Consider the following 19,154-nt stretch of genomic DNA (forward strand, 5'->3'; position numbering starts at 1 on the left):
CGTAGTTCCCATGAGTTGCCTATAGGTCAGTGATAGATCTTCAGAACGAAAAATCAAAAAGTCATTGGCTTGACTCTAGTTAGGAGACTAATCAAATTATTTTTCCCTGACTCATCATCACAGAAATACACCTATTTATTTAAATCAAATCAGTTGCAAAAAAAATCCTTCAAAATTAATCTGCATTGCTTCATACCTGCTGCTTGCAGTGTTTCTGTTTGCTCATTTTCTGGAAGGCACTTGAGCAGTGAGTCTTGCACTGCACTCTAGAAAGGAAGCATACAATCAAGCAGGGTCAGAATTTTTCTAATGAAGCTTCTTTCCTAAATACATGTACATGTACACATGATCCTCTTTCAAGACAAAATTTTCCAAACTTTGATGTTGTTAAAACACAAACCATAAAAGTACATGTAGTACCGGCAGGTGGCAACTGAAAATACATGTAGCAGGAAGTTTACAATGGTAACCAAAACACCCATCAGGGAAATTGTGATAAATGAATAATAAATCTACCAATTTTGAGCAGACATAAATGTTGCTGCCTCTTAAATCCTTTTTGGGACCCCTACATTCATGTACTGTAACAGTGTACTGTAAAATCACTACAATGAAATTTGACTCAACTTTGCCTAAAGTACTCTCTGTGTACAAGGACAATGTACATGTAAAATTAATGTCCACTTTTCAGAAATCAAAGAATGTACAACCTGAACTGCTACGATACAAAAGCAATAACTCTTTTACAATACCACTTTTCTTTTGGCCATCTTACGGAGCTTTTCCCAAAATGCATTTTTGGCATATCCATTACAGTGTGGATTGCTTCCTGTCTTCCATGAATCACACTTTTGAAAGACGAGAGAAAAAAAACACAGATAAAAAAATAAATTGAACAAACTATTAAAACAAAAAGTCATGATTGGAGCCTTCACTTCCAGGAGCTTTGAACAAAAACACAACATTAACACTTCTTGTCATCTTGATCTAAACCAACTTTGACGGCAAAGCTCCACTGAGCTTGTAATAAGATGTATACCATGAACGACAAGGACTGCAAATATTCCCTGCTTCCAGAACTGTCACTTAGAAATCCATTTGACTTTGCTCTTTCTATGGTTATTCCAGGCAGCTTGTGATGGAATGTATTTTTCATCAAGCAAACATAAACAAATACAGTAAGTATGAATAATTGACAAGGTTTCACTTGAGTGATTTTGCAAGAATTGAGTGTCAATCCTCGGCTCCATTCACAATTCTTGCGAGGATCGAGTCGAGACTGTCAACTTATGTACTTTTGCACGATACTGTAAATACAGATTTAATTATTGAGGAGATTTTCAATTTTTTTCCACACCTTTGTCACAGGAGTATCACAGACGTAACAGTAGCACTGTTCACAGTAACTCTCATTGCATGACACTGTTGATGTTGTTACATTACTCTGAACAAACTTGTGAGCTGCACAGTTCTCCCTTGCATGCGGTAAATTAGTTCCTGGTTTGAAGTAAGTAATGGCTACATCTTTCTTTGTATGACTGTCTTTTTCATCAAATATCTCAACTTTCTTTGCATCATTCAGTTTTCTTTTCTTCAAGGGAGAATAATCCTCTGGAAGCACAAATACCACGTCTTCATCTCCACTATCACTCACACATATTAAAGGTTCATGTTCAAAAGATTTTTCAAGTTTAACTTCCAATTGACAAGACTGCTCCTCAGTGAGTTGCTCCTTTACTTCTTGAAATTTCTTTGACAACTCTTTTTGTTCTTTTTCACAAAATGCAAGCTGAAAGGAATAAAATGCCAAAGGCAAGTGGTGATTTTTACTCTCATGTACTGTATTAATTAGCTTTATACCATGAATTTGCTACATCTACAGATAAACAGCTATCATCCCAAAGAAGATGTGAACTTGCCGTAGATTAATCAGATCTCAATAAGAATGAGAAATGTTACAAAGTTGGTTGAGCATCATAAATGCCTGAGTTTGAAACCTCCTGCATTCCTGTTATCGGCTTTCTTTGCCATATGTAGCAGAAGTTGCATGTCCTTTGTTCCTTACAGGGATGGTGCAGTGGTGAGAGCACTCGCCTCCCACCAATGTGACCCGGGTTCCATTCCCTCAGTCTGCGTCATATATGGGTTCTCTACTCTGCACCAAGAGGTTTTCTCTGGGTACTCTGGTTTTCCCTCTCCTCAAAAACCAACATTTGACTTCATTTGCGTTACTTGTTAATTTCACTTTATAGTGTCCCCAACTAGTGCTACAGCACTAGAACAACTAGACACTTTCTTTTCTTTTCCTTTCTTTCCTTTACATGTACCATAGAATGCAAGTTTACTACACTGCTATGACTGCTGCTGCACTCAGACAATAGGCAATTATGGCTGTTGTTATTCTCCTTTAATTTGCAGCTGTTATTTGGGATGGACACAACATTTTCTTGTTGTGCGATACAGTATTCCTTCCTCAGAGCAAGGATGGCACAGTCGGTTAGTGCGCGGCCTTGGTGCAAGAGGTCCTGAGTTTGATTCCCGGATCTCGAATCCTTGTTTCGACTTCTTTACTTTCATTGTAGCTAAGTAGCTTTAAATACCAGTAAAACGGAGCACTGATGGAGAGGGGGGAGTAAAATGAGTGCACCGTCGACCTCAGGTTTGTCAGTTGAATTACTGTTACGAGTTATCGACGTTAAATATGGTTACTTTACTTTACTTTTTTTACTTTATAATAATGATTGCTGTATAGAAGACTAGGTTATTGCATTCAATTGTACTTTGAACTTTGGAGGGTGAAATTGCATTTCACGCAAGTAGGGCCACAACCCTCCAAAGTTTTCTCCAAAGCTCTTTTTGCAATACCTGGTGAGTGATCCATTTGCATCTTATTATGTGGGATAGCAAACTTACCCTTCTTTTAAGTTGAGCAGCTTTATAAACCATATCATCCCTGTCTGGTGTCTTTCTAATTTCCTGTTGTGGCAGCGATTCTTTCCTCCGCCGTTTACGGGGTGGTGAACCTGACCGTACCTGAAGATGATAATTATACCAATCAAAAACAAGATGAATATTATTTTGAAAGAATAATGAGAATATCTTACACGAATAAACAAAAAAATTAGTACAATAAAAAATACATGTATGATAATAAAGAACCAATAAACAAAAACAAAAGAAGTTAAAAGCACTAAAAAACTCGCGCGTGTCGCTTAAAACGGTGGGAGATAGATTGACAACGGTGCGTTGTTTTTTTTTTCGGAATTCCTCCACCCTTCCGGTCTAAAATGTGAGAAAGTAAGCGCTCGATTGAGAAAGTTTGTGACTGCAACGATTGATCCTGGCCAAGAGAAAACAACTCATCATGGCCCAATTCCTCGAACAAAAGCAAAGAATGCAGCGCACATTCGTCATGAAAACGCAAGAGATCCTTTGCCTGACTTGCTAAAATTTTTTAATGCGCGCGGGATCCATCTCTGATCTTGGTGTTTTTACATTCACTCCCAAAATTACGAGAGATCACTCTTACCTGAACTTCGATCATCTCTCCATTTTCAATTTAATATCTGTACGAGTTGATTACACAAATGTTGACATCACAATAAACGCTTTCGTCTGAATATTTGTCCCGCGCGCAAAACAACAGCATCAAGCCGCGAAATCGATATCTTCTTTTACGCTCATCCTCTGCTTGTATAGATCGAAATTGAGCTCAAACGTTTGTGTACGGATAGCATAAGGTTGATTCCTGACGACCTAGGAGACAATTAGGTCAGAAAATGCGCAAAAACTCACCGTAACCTCAACAAGCTGTATTTCATCGTCGTCCATCTTAAAAGTGCCGAGCTGGTGTTATGTCATGTGACTTTTCAAGCTTGGCGCCATTTATTTTCCCATAAAGCAATGCGTGGTTGATACGCTGGCTCCCTCACCCCTCTCCTCTTGAATATTGACATTTAGTCCTTACAAATTGGTTACAAATAAATAAATCATTTAAATAAATTACTTGTTTGCCCTCTTTTTTTCAGATATTTCTTCTGCGCCGCAAATGCAAGCCCAAAAGACTATTGATCGGAGCCTTTCCAGTAATTTTGCGAAACATTGGAGGATCGTCTTCAAACAGTTACACCGGTCAATTTATCACTCTTTTTACGTGGGATGCTTATGGTAGTCCACGTTTAAAAATGGCCTAAGTGTCCTCGTAGTCAGATATGGAAATAAGCCACGTGCTTGTCACGAAGCTCTTGGCTTGATACTGTCATGTCAGAGATACGACTTGCATGAGGTATCTTTGTTATTTCCGCGCGAAAGGTAATCGAAGAAGCTCACACGGACTTCCCAACGGACATACTACCTCCCTTGGCTAGATTGCAGAATACCCGGCCCTCAAAATATCTAACTTAAAAAAATGCTCCCGCAGTGCCGCAGTCGTGTTGTAATGCTGTGCCCGCAGTCCTACAGCCTCGTAGTCGTCAGTCGTTGAAATGATAATCAGTCGTGTTGCAATGCTGTGTGAAGAAGAAAGCACTCGTTTACTGATTAAGCCTAAGCGCTCGTTTCAGTGATTAGGCCTAAACACTCTCGTAAAATTTTAGCTTTCATTTTGCAGTTCGGTTAACTACACTTTTCACGAGATCGTCTTTCCCTTGACTCACTCAGACTTCATTATTCTAAGACTACGGCACTGCGGTAGCAGTCATTCACCTAACTTAATTGCATAATTTTGTTTGGTCACTGCGGGACCGCAGGAGCAAGAGATTTGTGCCATACTCAGACTGAATTTGCAGGAGAGAGAATTCCGAATTTTGGTCCGGAGCAAAATTTCTAAAAATTTGAAACTGCAAACGGAAGTGACAAAATTTGGAAAAATTTTTGGGTCGCATTCATGTAAGAATATTTCAAAATTCTGATTTAAACAATTGATTGGATTTCACCGTTCTGTCGGAAACATGAATCTAAATCAGGCCTTTTGTGTCGCTATTGCGGTGTTGCTTCTTCAAATCATGAATTACAGCGTTATCAGAGTGAATTAGCAGAAAAAAGCATCCCTGAAGTGATCTTAGTCTCTCTGCAACTAAGCCTCCTTCGATTTTTGTCGGTCAAGAGCGATGGAAGACGAGAATATCACACCTCTTGCCTCCATTTCCGTTTCCCACCGTAATTATTTCTAACTAAAATTGTTTTTATTGAATGCCAACACATACAAATGAGATGGATTCATGAAAACGCTTGAAGTCGGTTAACGCGGTGAGAAAACTAAGACGTCGCAGAAATGTGAAGATAGGGCAAAAAAACTACTTTGTTACTGAAGTTATATAACACCTTTAATTTATCTGGCTTTTGTGATTGAAATTTTCGCTACGTCTGTTATGAAATTATGTACGTAACCTCCTGAAGGTAAAAGCATAGGTAAAAGTCAAGTTTTCGAAGAAGTTATTGGCTAGTCCCTTCTTCGAATTACTGCGTTCACAGCCTGAATTCAAATCGTCTCCTCCAAAAGCTGGCAACCTAAGTCTCCTTTGAAATCGATTTTGTCGGTCAGGCGTGATAGAACAGCGATGAACGCGAAAATATTACACCTCTTGCCTTGATTTCCAGTTCCCACGGTGAATACATGTAAATGTAACTTAAATTGCTTTTTATTGAATATGAGCACATACAAATAAGGTTGATTGAAAACGCTTGAAATCGCAAAGGAAGTGTTCGATTCTCATCACTCTTAACCTTCCTTAGCGCTTTTACCACGTCCCTTGTGACTCTAAGTCGGCTTCAGGGATAAGTTACACTTTCCATCCAACCTTCACATTTTACAAAAACAGTAGCATCCCACGTAAACGCCACCCGGCGTCTTGTTGCAAAAGAACTCACGGAAATCCGTCGACGGCGACCCCTCTTTCGCGGAAATTGCAAAATTAAGTTCGTTTGTAGTCATCACTACAAACGTCACAAAAAGATAAGAATGACAGAATTCCATTCACCCTCACTTTCCATCCTCATAATCACGCAGTCAAAAGCATCATTCTTAGTAATTTTAAATTACTCCAAAATGATCCCGAGACTGGTAGAATCTTTTCGCAACCTCCACTTATTTCATTCAAACGCGACAAAAACGTAGGCAACTTTTTAGTTAGAAGCGCGCTCAAAACTAACGAGCAACCCGGCACTTTCAAGTGCGCGCGCTCACGATGCAAAACTTGTCTTTTCATTGTTAACACTAGCAAGATATCAGGACCTAAGCGATCTGTTAAGATCACCGATCGTTTCGCATGTACCTCCGCAAATGTCATTTATTGCATAACCTGTACGTTATGCAATAAATTATACATTGGTGAGACAGGTAGACGACTAGGTGACCGATTCCGCGAACACCTTCGCGATGTTGAGAAGAATGACAAGGATGCATCCAAGCCAGTCGCTCGCCATTTTAATCTGCCTAACCACTCCAAAAAACACGTGGCTATCTACGGCCTTTCCCTACATCTAGGTACGACGGAAAGAATCTGGAACAAAAATTCATCTTTCAAATCGGCACCCTTAATCCTCACGGTATTAACGAACGCTTTTCATTTAACTAATATATTCCTATTTTTTACGTTGCCATGTTACCACCAATAGCGTAGCTCCTACTCTACTATAAAAACTACACGTAACCCACAATTCCTCGATTTGCTCTGACGAAGGGCTAACGCTCGAAACGTCAGCTTTTAGAATCTCTGTACGGTGGCCAATTTACATTATCAACTCCGTTGATAAAACCAAATTTTTGTATAAGTTCGAATACGGCTCTTAATTCCTGAGTTTGAGGCTTTTACGGTCAAAATTGCAAAGTCTACGGACACTCGTGGACTGACCGTTTTGCGCCGACTATTGCGCTCTTAATTTCATTTCCAGCGCCGTAAAATTTCCCTGTGAGTTGGTCCTATGCGCAAGTACGTGTAGAGCCGTAGATCAAATAAAACTGAAAAGTTTGCCCTGTGGCTAATGCAAAAAACGCGCGTCTGAACAGGACACCAAGTTCTGAGCTAGGCAGTATTTGTGGAATCGAATTGAACTTGACATTGAATCCTTACAAATTCGTTATAAATAATAAATCATTTCAAAAAATTACTTGGTTGCTGTCTTTTTCAGATGACATTTCCTCTGCGCAATAATTTGTGAGATGTCTCCCAGCCAAACTATTGATGGTGACTCTTTTTCAGTGGTACTAAATATTTGGACATCTTCAATGTTTATTTAAGCAATAGACCACAAGTTTCTATGGTTTATAGGCTGATAAACCACACGGGATGTTGGTAGAACACGAGAAGAATTCGTAAATCACGAGCCGCAGTGTTCTTCTAACATTCCAAGTGGTTTATCATGCCTATAAACCATAGCAACCTGCGGTCTATTGCTTAAATATAATAATTCAGAAGACGCGCGATTTTTCCATGAGTTTACTGGCCCAATAAACCATAGCTGATTGACCAATCAGAGCGCGCGCATTGATTTGGTTATTATAAAACTGTATTAATTAAGGGCGGCCTATTTCTCACTCTTTTTTCTGGTATAAATTAACCGACCACACCTCGTTAGCATGAAATGAATTGAAGAGGATTCGTGTTCTTGTATGTGGTTTGGTAGGCTAACTTGCACAGTGACGAAAGTGCTGTCATTTAGAAATGCGGTCAAAGGCAAAGGAATGTTTTCCAAGATCACTTTTCAGACATGTAAATAGCTCAAAAATCACAGCAAACACTGAATTTCTTTATTAATGACGATTTCTTAGGAAAATCATTAAACATATTTTTCTTTCGTACCTTCGTTTTTCTGTAACTAAACTTTATCTTAAATAATTTGTGTATAGACCTTATTCATAAATGGCGGTCACATTTATAATTCTTTTGTCCACGTGCAAATTAGCCTACCAAGCCTCATTTTAGGGCAAGAATTCTTTTCAATTCCCTGTATGGTATCGAGGTTTGGTAGGCTAATTTGCACTTCGACAAAAGAATTATAAATTGACCGCCATTTATGAATAAGGTCCATTAAAACAAGATTGACCATGTTTGTATAATGTTAATTTATGTTACTGAACGCCTTGTACTTTCTTCTTCATGCATTTCCGCCCGAAATAAAGATCGTCACTTATGTTAACTGCATTTCAAGAATGCTTAGATCATCGTTTTTTCTTAATTTAGCGTCAAGGCTTTCTCTGATTGGTCGGGCGGAAAAAAAAGTAGTGAGAAGAAATTAGGAGGCTTGGTACCTCAGCCTTATTGCCAAAGATGATGCAAAAATTAAGTGGTTATATGTTGTCGACCAAATCCGTCCTCAGGTTGAATCCATTTTTACTTACGTTAAATTGGTGATCTTCATTTTACCTACGTTGAATACGCACTCTACCTAGTTTAACGCAGCTATAAACTCCACATAAAGGACTGAAAACACCTATACCTCCCCTCAAGCTCTGTCTTACGCATCCCAACACATCTTAATATTTCGGATCATCTTTATCGGTTTCTGTATTCATACACTTTTCCATTTAGTCTCAACATTACATCGTAGTAAGGAAACAAAGAAATGTATTATGCACTTACTGTATCTGCACCAGTACACTACAACCGTGACAACTTAACCCAATTAACACAGTTACTTTTGTACAATACCTCAATTGATGTCCATGTACTATAACCAAAAGTAGTCCTAACGTGACCCTAATTTATCTCTAGGATTCATTTATTCTCAAAAAACTTTCTTCAGTTTATCTGAGTGCGTATTCAACCTGATAAAACGAGGATCACCAATTTAATCCTCGGTAAAAACGGATTCAACCTGAGAACGGATTTTTACCGGCAACAGTTACACTACCAAAGAAGACAAGCCCGGTAACGTTGAAACTGGCATTCAGCAAGCAATGGACAGAACAATGTAGTTAAGAAATCTGTACTTGCAAAACAACTGTTTTAATGGACCATAAGAGTTTTCTTTAAACGTGAAAATTAAGCGTTGACAGGAGCTGATCAAGAGGAGCCTCTATCTCCCATACTTGGCCTCGGAGTCAACCCTTTCTCGAGTAGATTTATTTATAGAACACCTCCCTTGGGAAATTCAGCACGCTCACTGTTGTAAAAGCCAATCAAAACAGAGCTTCTCAGCGTCAAGGAAATTATGATACTTTTCGCGGGAAAAACCTGTTTCTAAAAATTAATTTACTCGGGAAAGGGTTAATTCAAGGAATTAGAGGAGATAAAGACTCCTCTTGATGAGCTCCTGGCGTTGAGTGAAACTAAAAGTTGAAAAAATCGGAATGTCCTAGGTCAGAGCAAAGGCCGTGTGAGTTAGGTTCCGTGATACCTAAACCCAGACCCTTCCCTATCAATCAAGTCTCAAACCAAACGCTTTCTTTGTGTCAATTCCATACGATCTTCGAATCGAAGGCCCAGTCGTTAACGAGACAACTGGAGATGGATACTTCCCGTACTTGAACGATCTACAAAATTTCGACCCACAAATGCCTTCGAAATTCCCTGTGACCAGCAAGTAGGTTCTTTCTTCCGTCTTGTATAAATGTTAGTGTGTTCTGTTTTTTCCGTCCATTGAATCTGTTGAATTATTCTTTGTAAGAAGAAATACCACATTTCGGATGTACCCGACCCGCCAGATAGAGGTCCACAACTATCGTTGGAAGGTGTCACACACTGCAAACGTGACACAACATTCAAGTGCAGAAAACGTAACACAATTCTGTTAGACGAAGTACACAACTTGATTTTATCATTGGGTGAACTCAAGTATAATTTTTCGAATTAGGCAGCCACAATGGGCGTGTCTCGCAATGTATGTAACGCAACACTCCCAACTTCTACTTGTAACGCACCTCTGCGTGTTATCTCAAAATTCGCAAGACAAGTAAAATCTTGCAAATGTAACTCAACATCCAAGACGTAATCTCTCACGCGAAATATGAATATTTGGGTTGACTCTTTAAACGCAAGTGCCCTCCTTTTCGTAATTGAAGACAACATCAGTTTCTTTGTATTCGTCTGCAAAGGAAACATCCTCTCCAAATTGATTTTCCTCAAACATGCTGCACAAAGAAAGTGGCCTTGAGCTGTCAACCGGAGGTCCCTTACTATACAATAAAAAAAAACACTCAAATTAGAGGCGACAAATAGACCATTTTACAGTTGTGTGCTCAGTTACCTGGCCTTTGAATGAAAGTGAGTCTGGAGTTGACCTTGCTTTGATAGAAACCTCACTGCTTTTCTTATGTTAATGATGTTGTTCTCAGGCTAATTAGTAGGAATTTACATAAGAAAAGCAGTGAGGTTTCTATCAAAGCAAAGTCAACTCCAGTCTAACTTTCATTCAAAGGCCAGGAAACTAAGCACACAACTGTAAAATGGTCTATTCAATCTTTTTGTTCACTCTGACTCAACCTCGTTCCCAGGGTCTCTCTTCTCTGTCTCCATGGTGGTTGAGAAAAAGACAAAGGAGGCAGAGAGGAGAGACCTTGGGAACGAGGTTGACTCTGCCTGACCATTTTCTAAACCCTCTCACTTAAGCCGGGTTGTCACTGCGCACAGTATGATCGAATGACCGCTGGGGCTCTAATTGCGGATCCTGAACATACAAAAATCAAACCAAATCAACCATTGGTTTTTGAGGAAGAGGGAGTATACCCGGGAAAAAAACCCTCTCGGAGCAGAGTAGAGAACCAACAAACTCAACGAGTTCGGGAATCGAACCCAGGCTTCCTTTGTCAACCGAAGTCGAGTGCTCTCAACACTACACGTGCTCTGCTTCCCTACCGTGACTCAGTGTGCGACACAAAACGCTCATACGCGCCCGTAAAAATAACCGAGATTTTAAAAAAAGAAAAAGAAAAAGCGAAGTAAAACAAAACAAACTAAAAACACCTTGACAGGTAAAAGCCAAGCGCGAAATTTAAAGGAGAACATTGCTTCCGCAAGACAGTCTATTTTCGGAGGGGATTCACGCGATTTGTCCAAACGCCACTTGAGCAAACGTACCTAGAATTACTGTTCGCCAAGAAAGGTTTGCTTGCAGCCTCCTCTGCGTCATCTACTTGTTGTTCTTCTTGTGGTTGAATTGTGTCCTCTTTTTCTTGATTTTTAATGGCACCATATTTATTCTCTCGCAGCTTAACTATAAAAAAAAGAAAATAAGAACTTTTAACGGAAGGTTATATTCCAGGTTTCATATCGATTGGGTTGAACCAGAAACCCATAAGGGTTGAAACGTGTAACGGCCCCTTGTGTGCTGGGAAACAAGCTTCTGAATATTCAATTTGCTAAGTACCATATTTGGAACAACAAGAGCGAGGGGTTTCCAAATATGGTACTTAGCACTGAAACATTCAACCAACCAGTTCGCACTGAATATTCGGAAGTTGTGAACGCGCGTTACACGTTTCAACCCTTATGGGTTTCTGGTTGAACCTGAAAGTGCTTAACTAAGGACGCTTTCCATTTGACGGAACTGACCGGCCAGACCGGGCATTTGGAAGGAATAATTGTACTACGCCTTCAATGTAACACACTTCGAGAATGACATATACTCCTCCAGAAGAATGCGAGGAATTATCATGCAAGTGTTTCTTCAAATTGTTGCATTTTCTTTGCAAACTGACGGGTCTGGCCGGACAGTTCTGACAAAAGCTTGGAAAAGCGCTTTAAGTTTTTTATGCATCTTTCGTGGACCGGAATCTCTTGTCCCTGGGTCCGGAGGCTTGGTTCCATATTTTCTCGGGAGAGCGTTGTCGTGCACAGTTACACTGACGACCACTAGCAATCAGCACAAAAAAGCGCCAATTACAATGAACCAATCACAATTCAAAGCAACTGTACCAAAGAAGCTTAAAGCGCGGGAAATTGCGCGTACTCAAGTCGCGGTTGGGTTTGTTTTACTTTTTTCCCCGCAAAAACTCAGCTTGAAGTAGCGAGAACTTTATAAGCAAATTTTAACTTATATCTATCAAAGTCTCATAATGGATCGATATCATTTGTGAGTTGTTCTAACTGCAGGAAGTTGTTTCAGTTGGTACAACTTAACGATTTCCAGGATGGATTGCATGCAGTTGTGCTACCTAGATGATGACATCTCATCAGTTAACTTACCGTTGTACAAGTGGCCTCTTTCCTGGCGGTATTTCTTTATAAGGATAAACACCACGACAAAAAGGACAAGATAAGCAACGAATGCGATAACAGTAACAAACCAAGCACGAGAATATACTGGCGAATCATCATCTTGCTGAATCACACCTATTAAATCAAGCATGATGTCAATAATTGTTTCAATAAGTAAACGACAACAACGCCAAATATATACAATCGCTATTATGTTATGCGTGGCCACTGATGCCGGACAGCTTTCGTTATCACAAGCTCAGTAACGGTTTCATGCATTCCTACATTACATATCATTTGTCCAGTGTCTCTTTGGACCCTAACAGGTTTCACTTTCAATAGGTCCGGTACATGTTGAACTGCACCGCCTAGCAATGCTTGCATGTTTTGAGCGCGCGGTTTCGTCTGGAACCTCGGGCTAAACACTATTTGCATGATTCCCGCAAATGATCGGTTTACGCTCTCCCGGCCTCTACACCGTGTGCAGAGAATGATTTTATGTTATTTTGCCCTCTTGTACCATCCGATTAGAAAAGCGCTTGATTTTAGACCAGGAAGTCGTTGGCGCGGTTCAATCACCACTGACTAAAGGTCTGAAAATAAAGGCAGAGCAAAGTGCTGCCTTCATAATGACATCTGCAATGGCTGAACCACGGATACGAACGAAAAACTGTAAACCCCTTCTGCAAACACTTCCCCATGGCATTTGAAAATACCCTGCCACACAATGCTCAGAACATGACACGTAAGCCCCAGCCGGCGTAAGATATGATTTAAAGGTTCGGATTAAAACCTCCTATGGCGAATTACTTGTCCCTTATGTCGATTAACCAAAAATCAGCCATAGGTGGCTACAGATATAGAAAAAAACGCAGTTTTCCAGAGTCCATGTAACGAAGTGTTAGACAAGATTATCGTACCTTTTAGGGGTGGGATAGGTCTGCAAATACCCACAGAAGTAGATAAACTAGTCATTGTCCCAAACCGATTGACCGCTTTCATTCGTAAGGCGGTCACAGGTTTCCCACTCAATTTAATGGACGCTTGTGTGGCTTGTGGATCGGTAACATTAAATACAAATCTGAAGACTGCAGGTTCGTCGTTCGACTCCTCTTCGATCACATAGTAATCAACTGGAGCTCCGTGAGATGCACCGGGGACCCATGAGAGCAGCACAGTCGAATCGATGCATTTATTTATTCGGAGTTGACTTGGAGCAGCAGGAAGTCCTGGAAGAACAAACGAAATAATAAAAAACTTTAATCCCATGACACAGAAAGGACTCCCAAAATGTTCTGTTTCTCCGTGGTGGTATAACAGTTGTAACGCCCCTTAAACATCGTAAAAAACGCTTACCGAGGGCGTGAGTGTTAGTTGTAATAGGGTTCGCTTTACACGCGCATACTTCTTGCCTCATGAACTTGAATACAAGGAATGCAAGATAAGTGGGCGTAGTGGAGGACTTTTCCCATCATGGTGGGAGAGGCAACGCTAACTTTGCGTCACCTTTAAGTTTAACGCGGAAAGCGCATGGACAATTTTTTAAAAACCTTGGCTCTCAATTAAATTTTGCGTTGCCTCGGTTCACACGTGTAAAATGCACATACAAGAGCAAATGAAAGTACGAAAATTACGTCCGCGACTGCATTTGCGCAGCACTTGTGAACCAGATGTAAGCGCCAGAGCATATCCATTAAAAGACTGCGGGGAAGTACGAAGTCCAGCTCTTCGCGATGATCTTAAAGTGGTACTATGACGAAAATTTTAGATTTTTTCCGGGTTTTTTTTAACTGAACTACAATGTTTATGACCAAAAAAAGATAAATGTGTAAATTTGGATCAGGATACACTATTTCTTGTGAAGAAATAGACCGTGCAAACTTGTCAAAAACCTGTCCGCCATTACTCAAATCGCCAACTGGTAGGCTCGCTAGTATTTGTATCAGCGGTCTTCTTGTGACGTCATCCAATCAAGACAACACAGCAACGCCATCACAACTCCATGTTTGGCCTTTTTTCGGCCAAATAACTCGGCCAAAACGATTCTGGCCTATTTTGGCCTTTTCAAATTTTGTTTTCACACTTTTTTATTAAGTATTTTACTCATAATCAATACTCGATTGATAGTCGAATTGCTGTTTGTAATCCGACTAATCCGACTTCCATTGCGCAATCAGCACTGTTGCAACCTTGTACCCAGTACCCACGCTCTTCTCTCGGCCTGATTTTTTATTCAATATTCGCCTCTTTTGTCGCGTATTTGCCGTTTTTAGCGAACGTACGGTAACATTCGCGTCATTTAGCAATTTGGCCTTTTTTACTCCAATTCCGCCGATTTTGGCGATCAGTTTGGCCGATTACGTAAAAGACGACCTGGCAACCCTGCGCCATATCAAACCTTCAATATGGCGATGAGTTTGTCTCCTTCGATAACAGACACATTGACCAAATCATGACACCCACCATCAACAACTAAAGTGACTTGAGCTTTCTCTCCAGGCCCAGCGTCGTTAGACGGGATACAAGAATACAAGCCAGAGTCTCTCGCAATGAGATCGAAAATACCAGATGTGCTTTGGCCAAGTAGTTCTTGAAACCGGTAAAATCTGTATGCGTTTATAGCAGGGTGTGAATGGCTGGTACAAGTAAGTGTGACTTGGCCATTGTAAGGCACTGCGCTGATATTGTTGGCGTCCACTGACAGCTGAGTGTTTTCAGGTTTGTCTGAATACAAAGGAGGAAACAAATATGTTTAAGAGGAAACAAGATTAGAGGATTTGTTACAATTATAAGGTTATACGGGGAATTTTGAGCTCACTGATAAAAAAAATAAACATGTGAAATCAGCATTTATACCAGCATTAGCCGGTGCACAAAGTTTATATTCTTAATGAGAATATGCCACCTTGCTAAGGCCCGAGATACGAACCATCTTGTGTATAGAATTCAGTATAAAGCAAAGAGCGGACTGGAACGAGCATGAAATTGAGACACGAAACGAATTTCAGTTGCACGCTCGTTCCAATCTCATCGCAGAAACACAAATGATTTCAATTGAGCTTGATGGATACTAAGGGCCGATTTACACAATACCATTTTTGTCGCATGCGGCAAGGTTAGGACAGGCCTACGACATGACTTACGATTGGCGTGTACGTCAGAAAAATGTCGTAGCATTTTTAAAACATGTTTTAAACGCTGCGACAATCATAAGTCATGTCGTACGCCTGTCGTAAGCTTGTCGCATGCGACAAAAATCGTACCGTGTAAATCGGCCCTAGCAAAAAAGACCATTGTGAAATGAAATTCTTTTGTACTCACAATGTACGTCAAGATCAACACTTTCGTGGATACCAGCAGTCAAGCCATTTGTTATCAGACACTGATACTTTCCAGAATCATTCCTCGATGCCGTAAAGGTTAGATTCTTTCCTGTGCCCACAGTCAGTCCGTCTTTTATCCAGGTTATTTGTGGGGTTGGGTTACCAGTGGCGCTACATGTAAAGGTCGCTCTCTCGTTTTCTTTAACTGTCTGGTTTCTGGGTGTGATGATGAAACTCGGCGGAACTTTAAGAAACGCAAAAAAACATAAACTGAGTAAAATTACCCACACAATAACTTGTGAAAAAAAAATAACGTAATTTTTATTGCATTTTGCGACAACTATTCCACTTTTAGCGCACTAGACTAACATTTCTTTAGATATAATTCTATTCAATTTATTTTGTTCGTGAATTGATTGACTCCTGACTGTGTACCGTAAAATGAAACGCAGGAAAATGTAATCAACCTTTCCCATTCTTAAAGATTTTTGTAATGGGAAATATTTAATCCTTCCAACTAGAGTAACTTCTCATGGTTTAACGTGTTAAAAACTTGTCCGCTTGTAAGAAACTGTGTACTCGTAACAGTTGATTAGCAAATGAGTATTGGTCTTCCGTTAAAAGCACCAGTCCAACTACTGATTAATTCAGGGCATATTCAAAGCATTCGTACTTACACTGCACATCGAGTATAGTTTCGGCCACTATAGGAAAACCCAAGCCGTTATCCCCTCGGCACCAGTACTTTCCAGAATCATCTCTTTTGGCTTGGAAGCTTAGCGTTTCACCAGTTTTTAGATTCTGTCCGTTTCTTATCCATGTTATGACTGGGATGGGATAACCATTTGCGCTACAATGAAATGCGACCACGTCTCCTTCTCTCACCATCTGATTTGCTGGCCTACTTACAAAACCTGGTCGGACTGAGAAGTAAAGAAATGCAATGAATAGTTATGTTGCGTTTTTAAAATAAAGGTAAGTAATGTGAGTGGAAGGAGATAAATTATTCGGTCCGACGTTGTGAGCGGCACCCTTTGCAATTTAGCCCTCAAGACTGCAAAATATGGTGATCTGCACAGTTATCTACTCTACTTTATTCTCGTTCTATTCTTAAGGTTCGATTCAAACGTGCGATGCAAACGCAACATAGCAAGTAAAGGAGAAAAACCAAACGACCTTCAACGTAGAACACAAACCTGGAGGCACGGTGGAGGCTACGCTGGAGGCAGCGTGGTTGAGTGGTTAGGGCGTTGGGTTTGCATGCGGCTGCTCCGGGTTCAAATCCCGTTCTAACCTCTGGCTTGGATTTGGTTTCGGTTGTCCCGGATTCAACTCCACCACGCTTTGTAAATAGCCAACTGGTTGCCTCCTGCCAGTTGGGGTTCTTAATAATGTTTCTGTTAACTTTGAATTGTTTCTTTCACATTTTTAAAAGTGGCGTGCCTGTAAACTAGCTTGATAGCTAAGTGCACTTCTACTATAAACAACAAAGCATTTACATTTTTTTTACAAACACAATGAAAGTGCGATACCGAGACACAGACTTAGATGGCGAACGAGGATAACGACGTCCTAGTTCTAACTTCAAACGTGGAGAGCCCTTAACGCGTTCGTTTTCTTCCTTGCCGCGGTTCACACACATCGAATGCAAACGCTAGTGATGCAACGGCGCATGCGCTTTCGTTAGAGTTACGGTATATCTAACGCATTTACTTCATTGCATTTGCTTCTTCATTGACGACGTATCCTTTGAACCCCTCTCACTTGTTTTCCCAATCTGTTCTCCTACAAACAACGAACTGCTAACTTAAGTAATCATTTCTTTCATCTTTTCGACCATCATGTTTGGTTAATCGGTGTTCTTGTGAGGAAAAATTAAATGCTGGTCACACTTAGGGGGTGATTTGCCTAAGAGAAGGATGCTTAATACTGAATCTTACCATACACAATCACAGCTGCTGACGCCGAATCTTCACCAAGAAAATTACGCGCCTTGCACGTATAGTTTCCCTCATCGTCTTCCTTGTCAACTCTCTTTATTATTAATGTACCATTCTGTTGGAAATCGTAGCGACTGCTGTTCTCTGAACTTAACAGGATTCCGTTTCTGAACCATTGAAATGATGGGCGTGGCGCTGCGCTTGGGTTACAATGTAATCTGCTTTCACTGCCGTGCAACAATTCAAAAGGCCCCAACGATGCATTACTGAAAGAAGGTTTCCATGCTGTAGAACAAAGAGCCAAAAAGTGAGTCTGTGACGAAACAGTATTGCTTCGACGTTAGAGAATTTTTTTAAAATTGGATATCAAATAAGTTGATATCGGAAACGGGTCACCGTTATGTTCTGAGGCATCTAATAAACGATGTCTCCTGGAAGGATCCGGCGTGCTACAATGGCTGAGGCGTTGGATTTTCATGCGAATACAGTGGGCTTAAATCCAGAACTGGCTACCAACTCGAGTATCTTGCGTAGGTCCCGAATTGAACCACATTGTTATTGCAGGTAGATATTATGAGCGAGTTAGTCCTTCGCCAGATTACGCTTGCCAAATCAATTGATATCAAATTTTCAATCTGGGTGAAGGCTTGATAACGGCCAAAATGGAAAACTTGGTGGAGAGTGTGGGACAAGAATGCAACCTCGTTCACTGGACCTCAGCCCAAAAGCCAAGGGAGAGGTCCTGGGAACGAGGTAGGGAGGGGTGGCGCTACTCACCAATTGCACTTGGTTCGTTTTGTCCCAAAACTTTCCTTAGTGAGTTGAGATATCCTAAGATCATTGTACTCACCCTGTACGTGAATCCATGTTGCGGACACAATCATTCCGTGTTGGTTTTCTGCCACACACTGATACAACCCTTCATTGCCAAGCGTCACATCCACAAACTTCAGTTTGTTGCTATCTATTCGTAATTGGTCACTGCCAGGAAACAGAGGATAAAAAGAGTTTGTTTCGTAAGAAATCGATTTTGAACAAAATGTTCAGCTACCCTAACTTATGCAAGATAACATGTTTCGCTCTTCGATAGCGCGCTGCTGACATCTTGCCGACCATTCATCATTTGAGGGCGCTGAGCGGCGCAGTGGTTATGGTGCTTGCTGATCACTCGCTGAAACTGATCCTTGTAGTCCCTGGTTCAGTTTCTCGGCTGCCCTTGTAACTGAGCAAATTAGACTGGTTTGCCTCCCGTCAGTTGGTTTCTTCTTGTTGTTCTTCGGATCTGTCATTTCTTTGATTGCAATTCATTTTGGCCTTGAAAAGCCCCTATCGTAGGGGAGTGATCAATTATGTATGTATGTTTGTATGTATCTATTTCATGGTAGCGCCACAGACGGTTTCGGCAGTTTGGCGATTTTCTTGTCGGGGGGACGGTCGTTGGACAATGTGTGGTTTATACAATACAATACATACTCAACTGGCCACTTCCCATAGGGGCTTTTCAAGGCAGTGAAACACAATAAACAAAACGACAGAACAGAACAACAACAACAACTGTCAAGAATCCCAAATGGCTAGAGGCAAACCAGTTGGCTATTTACAGATGAGAGGTTGAACCAGGACCACTGCCTTGAAGTTAGGGCGTGTGAAATACTGGATTTTGACTGTTGCTAGTCTCAAGAACCTGTGGGTTAACCAAAGAAAGCGATCTTTTTCATCACTCGTTGCAGCACTATACTCACTCCTTTAGATCCAGT

At 40.7% G+C, this 19,154-nt stretch overlaps 2 protein-coding genes across 5 annotated transcripts in view; both read right to left on the minus strand.

Moving 5' to 3' along the window:
- Positions 1-3,848, minus strand: part of LOC138011518 (uncharacterized) — a 37,125-nt gene extending 33,277 nt beyond the window's left edge. Inside the window, exons 1-5 of one of the 3 annotated variants that reach the window (XM_068858562.1) lie at positions 3,796-3,843; positions 2,914-3,033; positions 1,358-1,789; positions 753-848; positions 197-266 (exon numbers count right to left, since the gene is read on the minus strand). In XM_068858562.1, the coding sequence (XP_068714663.1) occupies positions 197-266; positions 753-848; positions 1,358-1,789; positions 2,914-3,033; positions 3,796-3,831 (754 nt within the window). In that variant the 5' untranslated portion in view covers positions 3,832-3,843. Of the gene's footprint in view, positions 1-196; positions 267-752; positions 849-1,357; positions 1,790-2,913; positions 3,034-3,529 lie in introns of all 3 variants that reach the window. The other 2 variants (XM_068858561.1, XM_068858560.1) reach the window with 2 other exon arrangements.
- Positions 3,849-7,602: 3,754 nt separating this feature from the next.
- Positions 7,603-19,154, minus strand: part of LOC138011520 (fibronectin type III domain-containing protein-like) — a 30,687-nt gene continuing 19,135 nt past the window's right edge. For both annotated transcript variants that reach the window (XM_068858563.1, XM_068858564.1), the window contains exons 7-16: positions 19,140-19,154; positions 18,248-18,378; positions 17,398-17,682; positions 16,135-16,380; positions 15,456-15,701; positions 14,598-14,858; positions 13,055-13,363; positions 12,123-12,269; positions 11,016-11,151; positions 7,603-10,114 (exon numbers count right to left, since the gene is read on the minus strand). The exon at positions 19,140-19,154 is cut by the window's right edge and continues 130 nt beyond it. In XM_068858563.1, coding sequence (XP_068714664.1) covers positions 9,967-10,114; positions 11,016-11,151; positions 12,123-12,269; positions 13,055-13,363; positions 14,598-14,858; positions 15,456-15,701; positions 16,135-16,380; positions 17,398-17,682; positions 18,248-18,378; positions 19,140-19,154 — 1,924 coding nt within the window. In that variant the 3' untranslated portion in view covers positions 7,603-9,966. The remainder of the gene's footprint in view (positions 10,115-11,015; positions 11,152-12,122; positions 12,270-13,054; positions 13,364-14,597; positions 14,859-15,455; positions 15,702-16,134; positions 16,381-17,397; positions 17,683-18,247; positions 18,379-19,139) is intronic.

Source organism: Montipora foliosa, chromosome 7 (assembly GCF_036669935.1).
Source record: "Montipora foliosa isolate CH-2021 chromosome 7, ASM3666993v2, whole genome shotgun sequence".
Lineage (NCBI taxonomy): Eukaryota > Metazoa > Cnidaria > Anthozoa > Scleractinia > Acroporidae > Montipora > Montipora foliosa.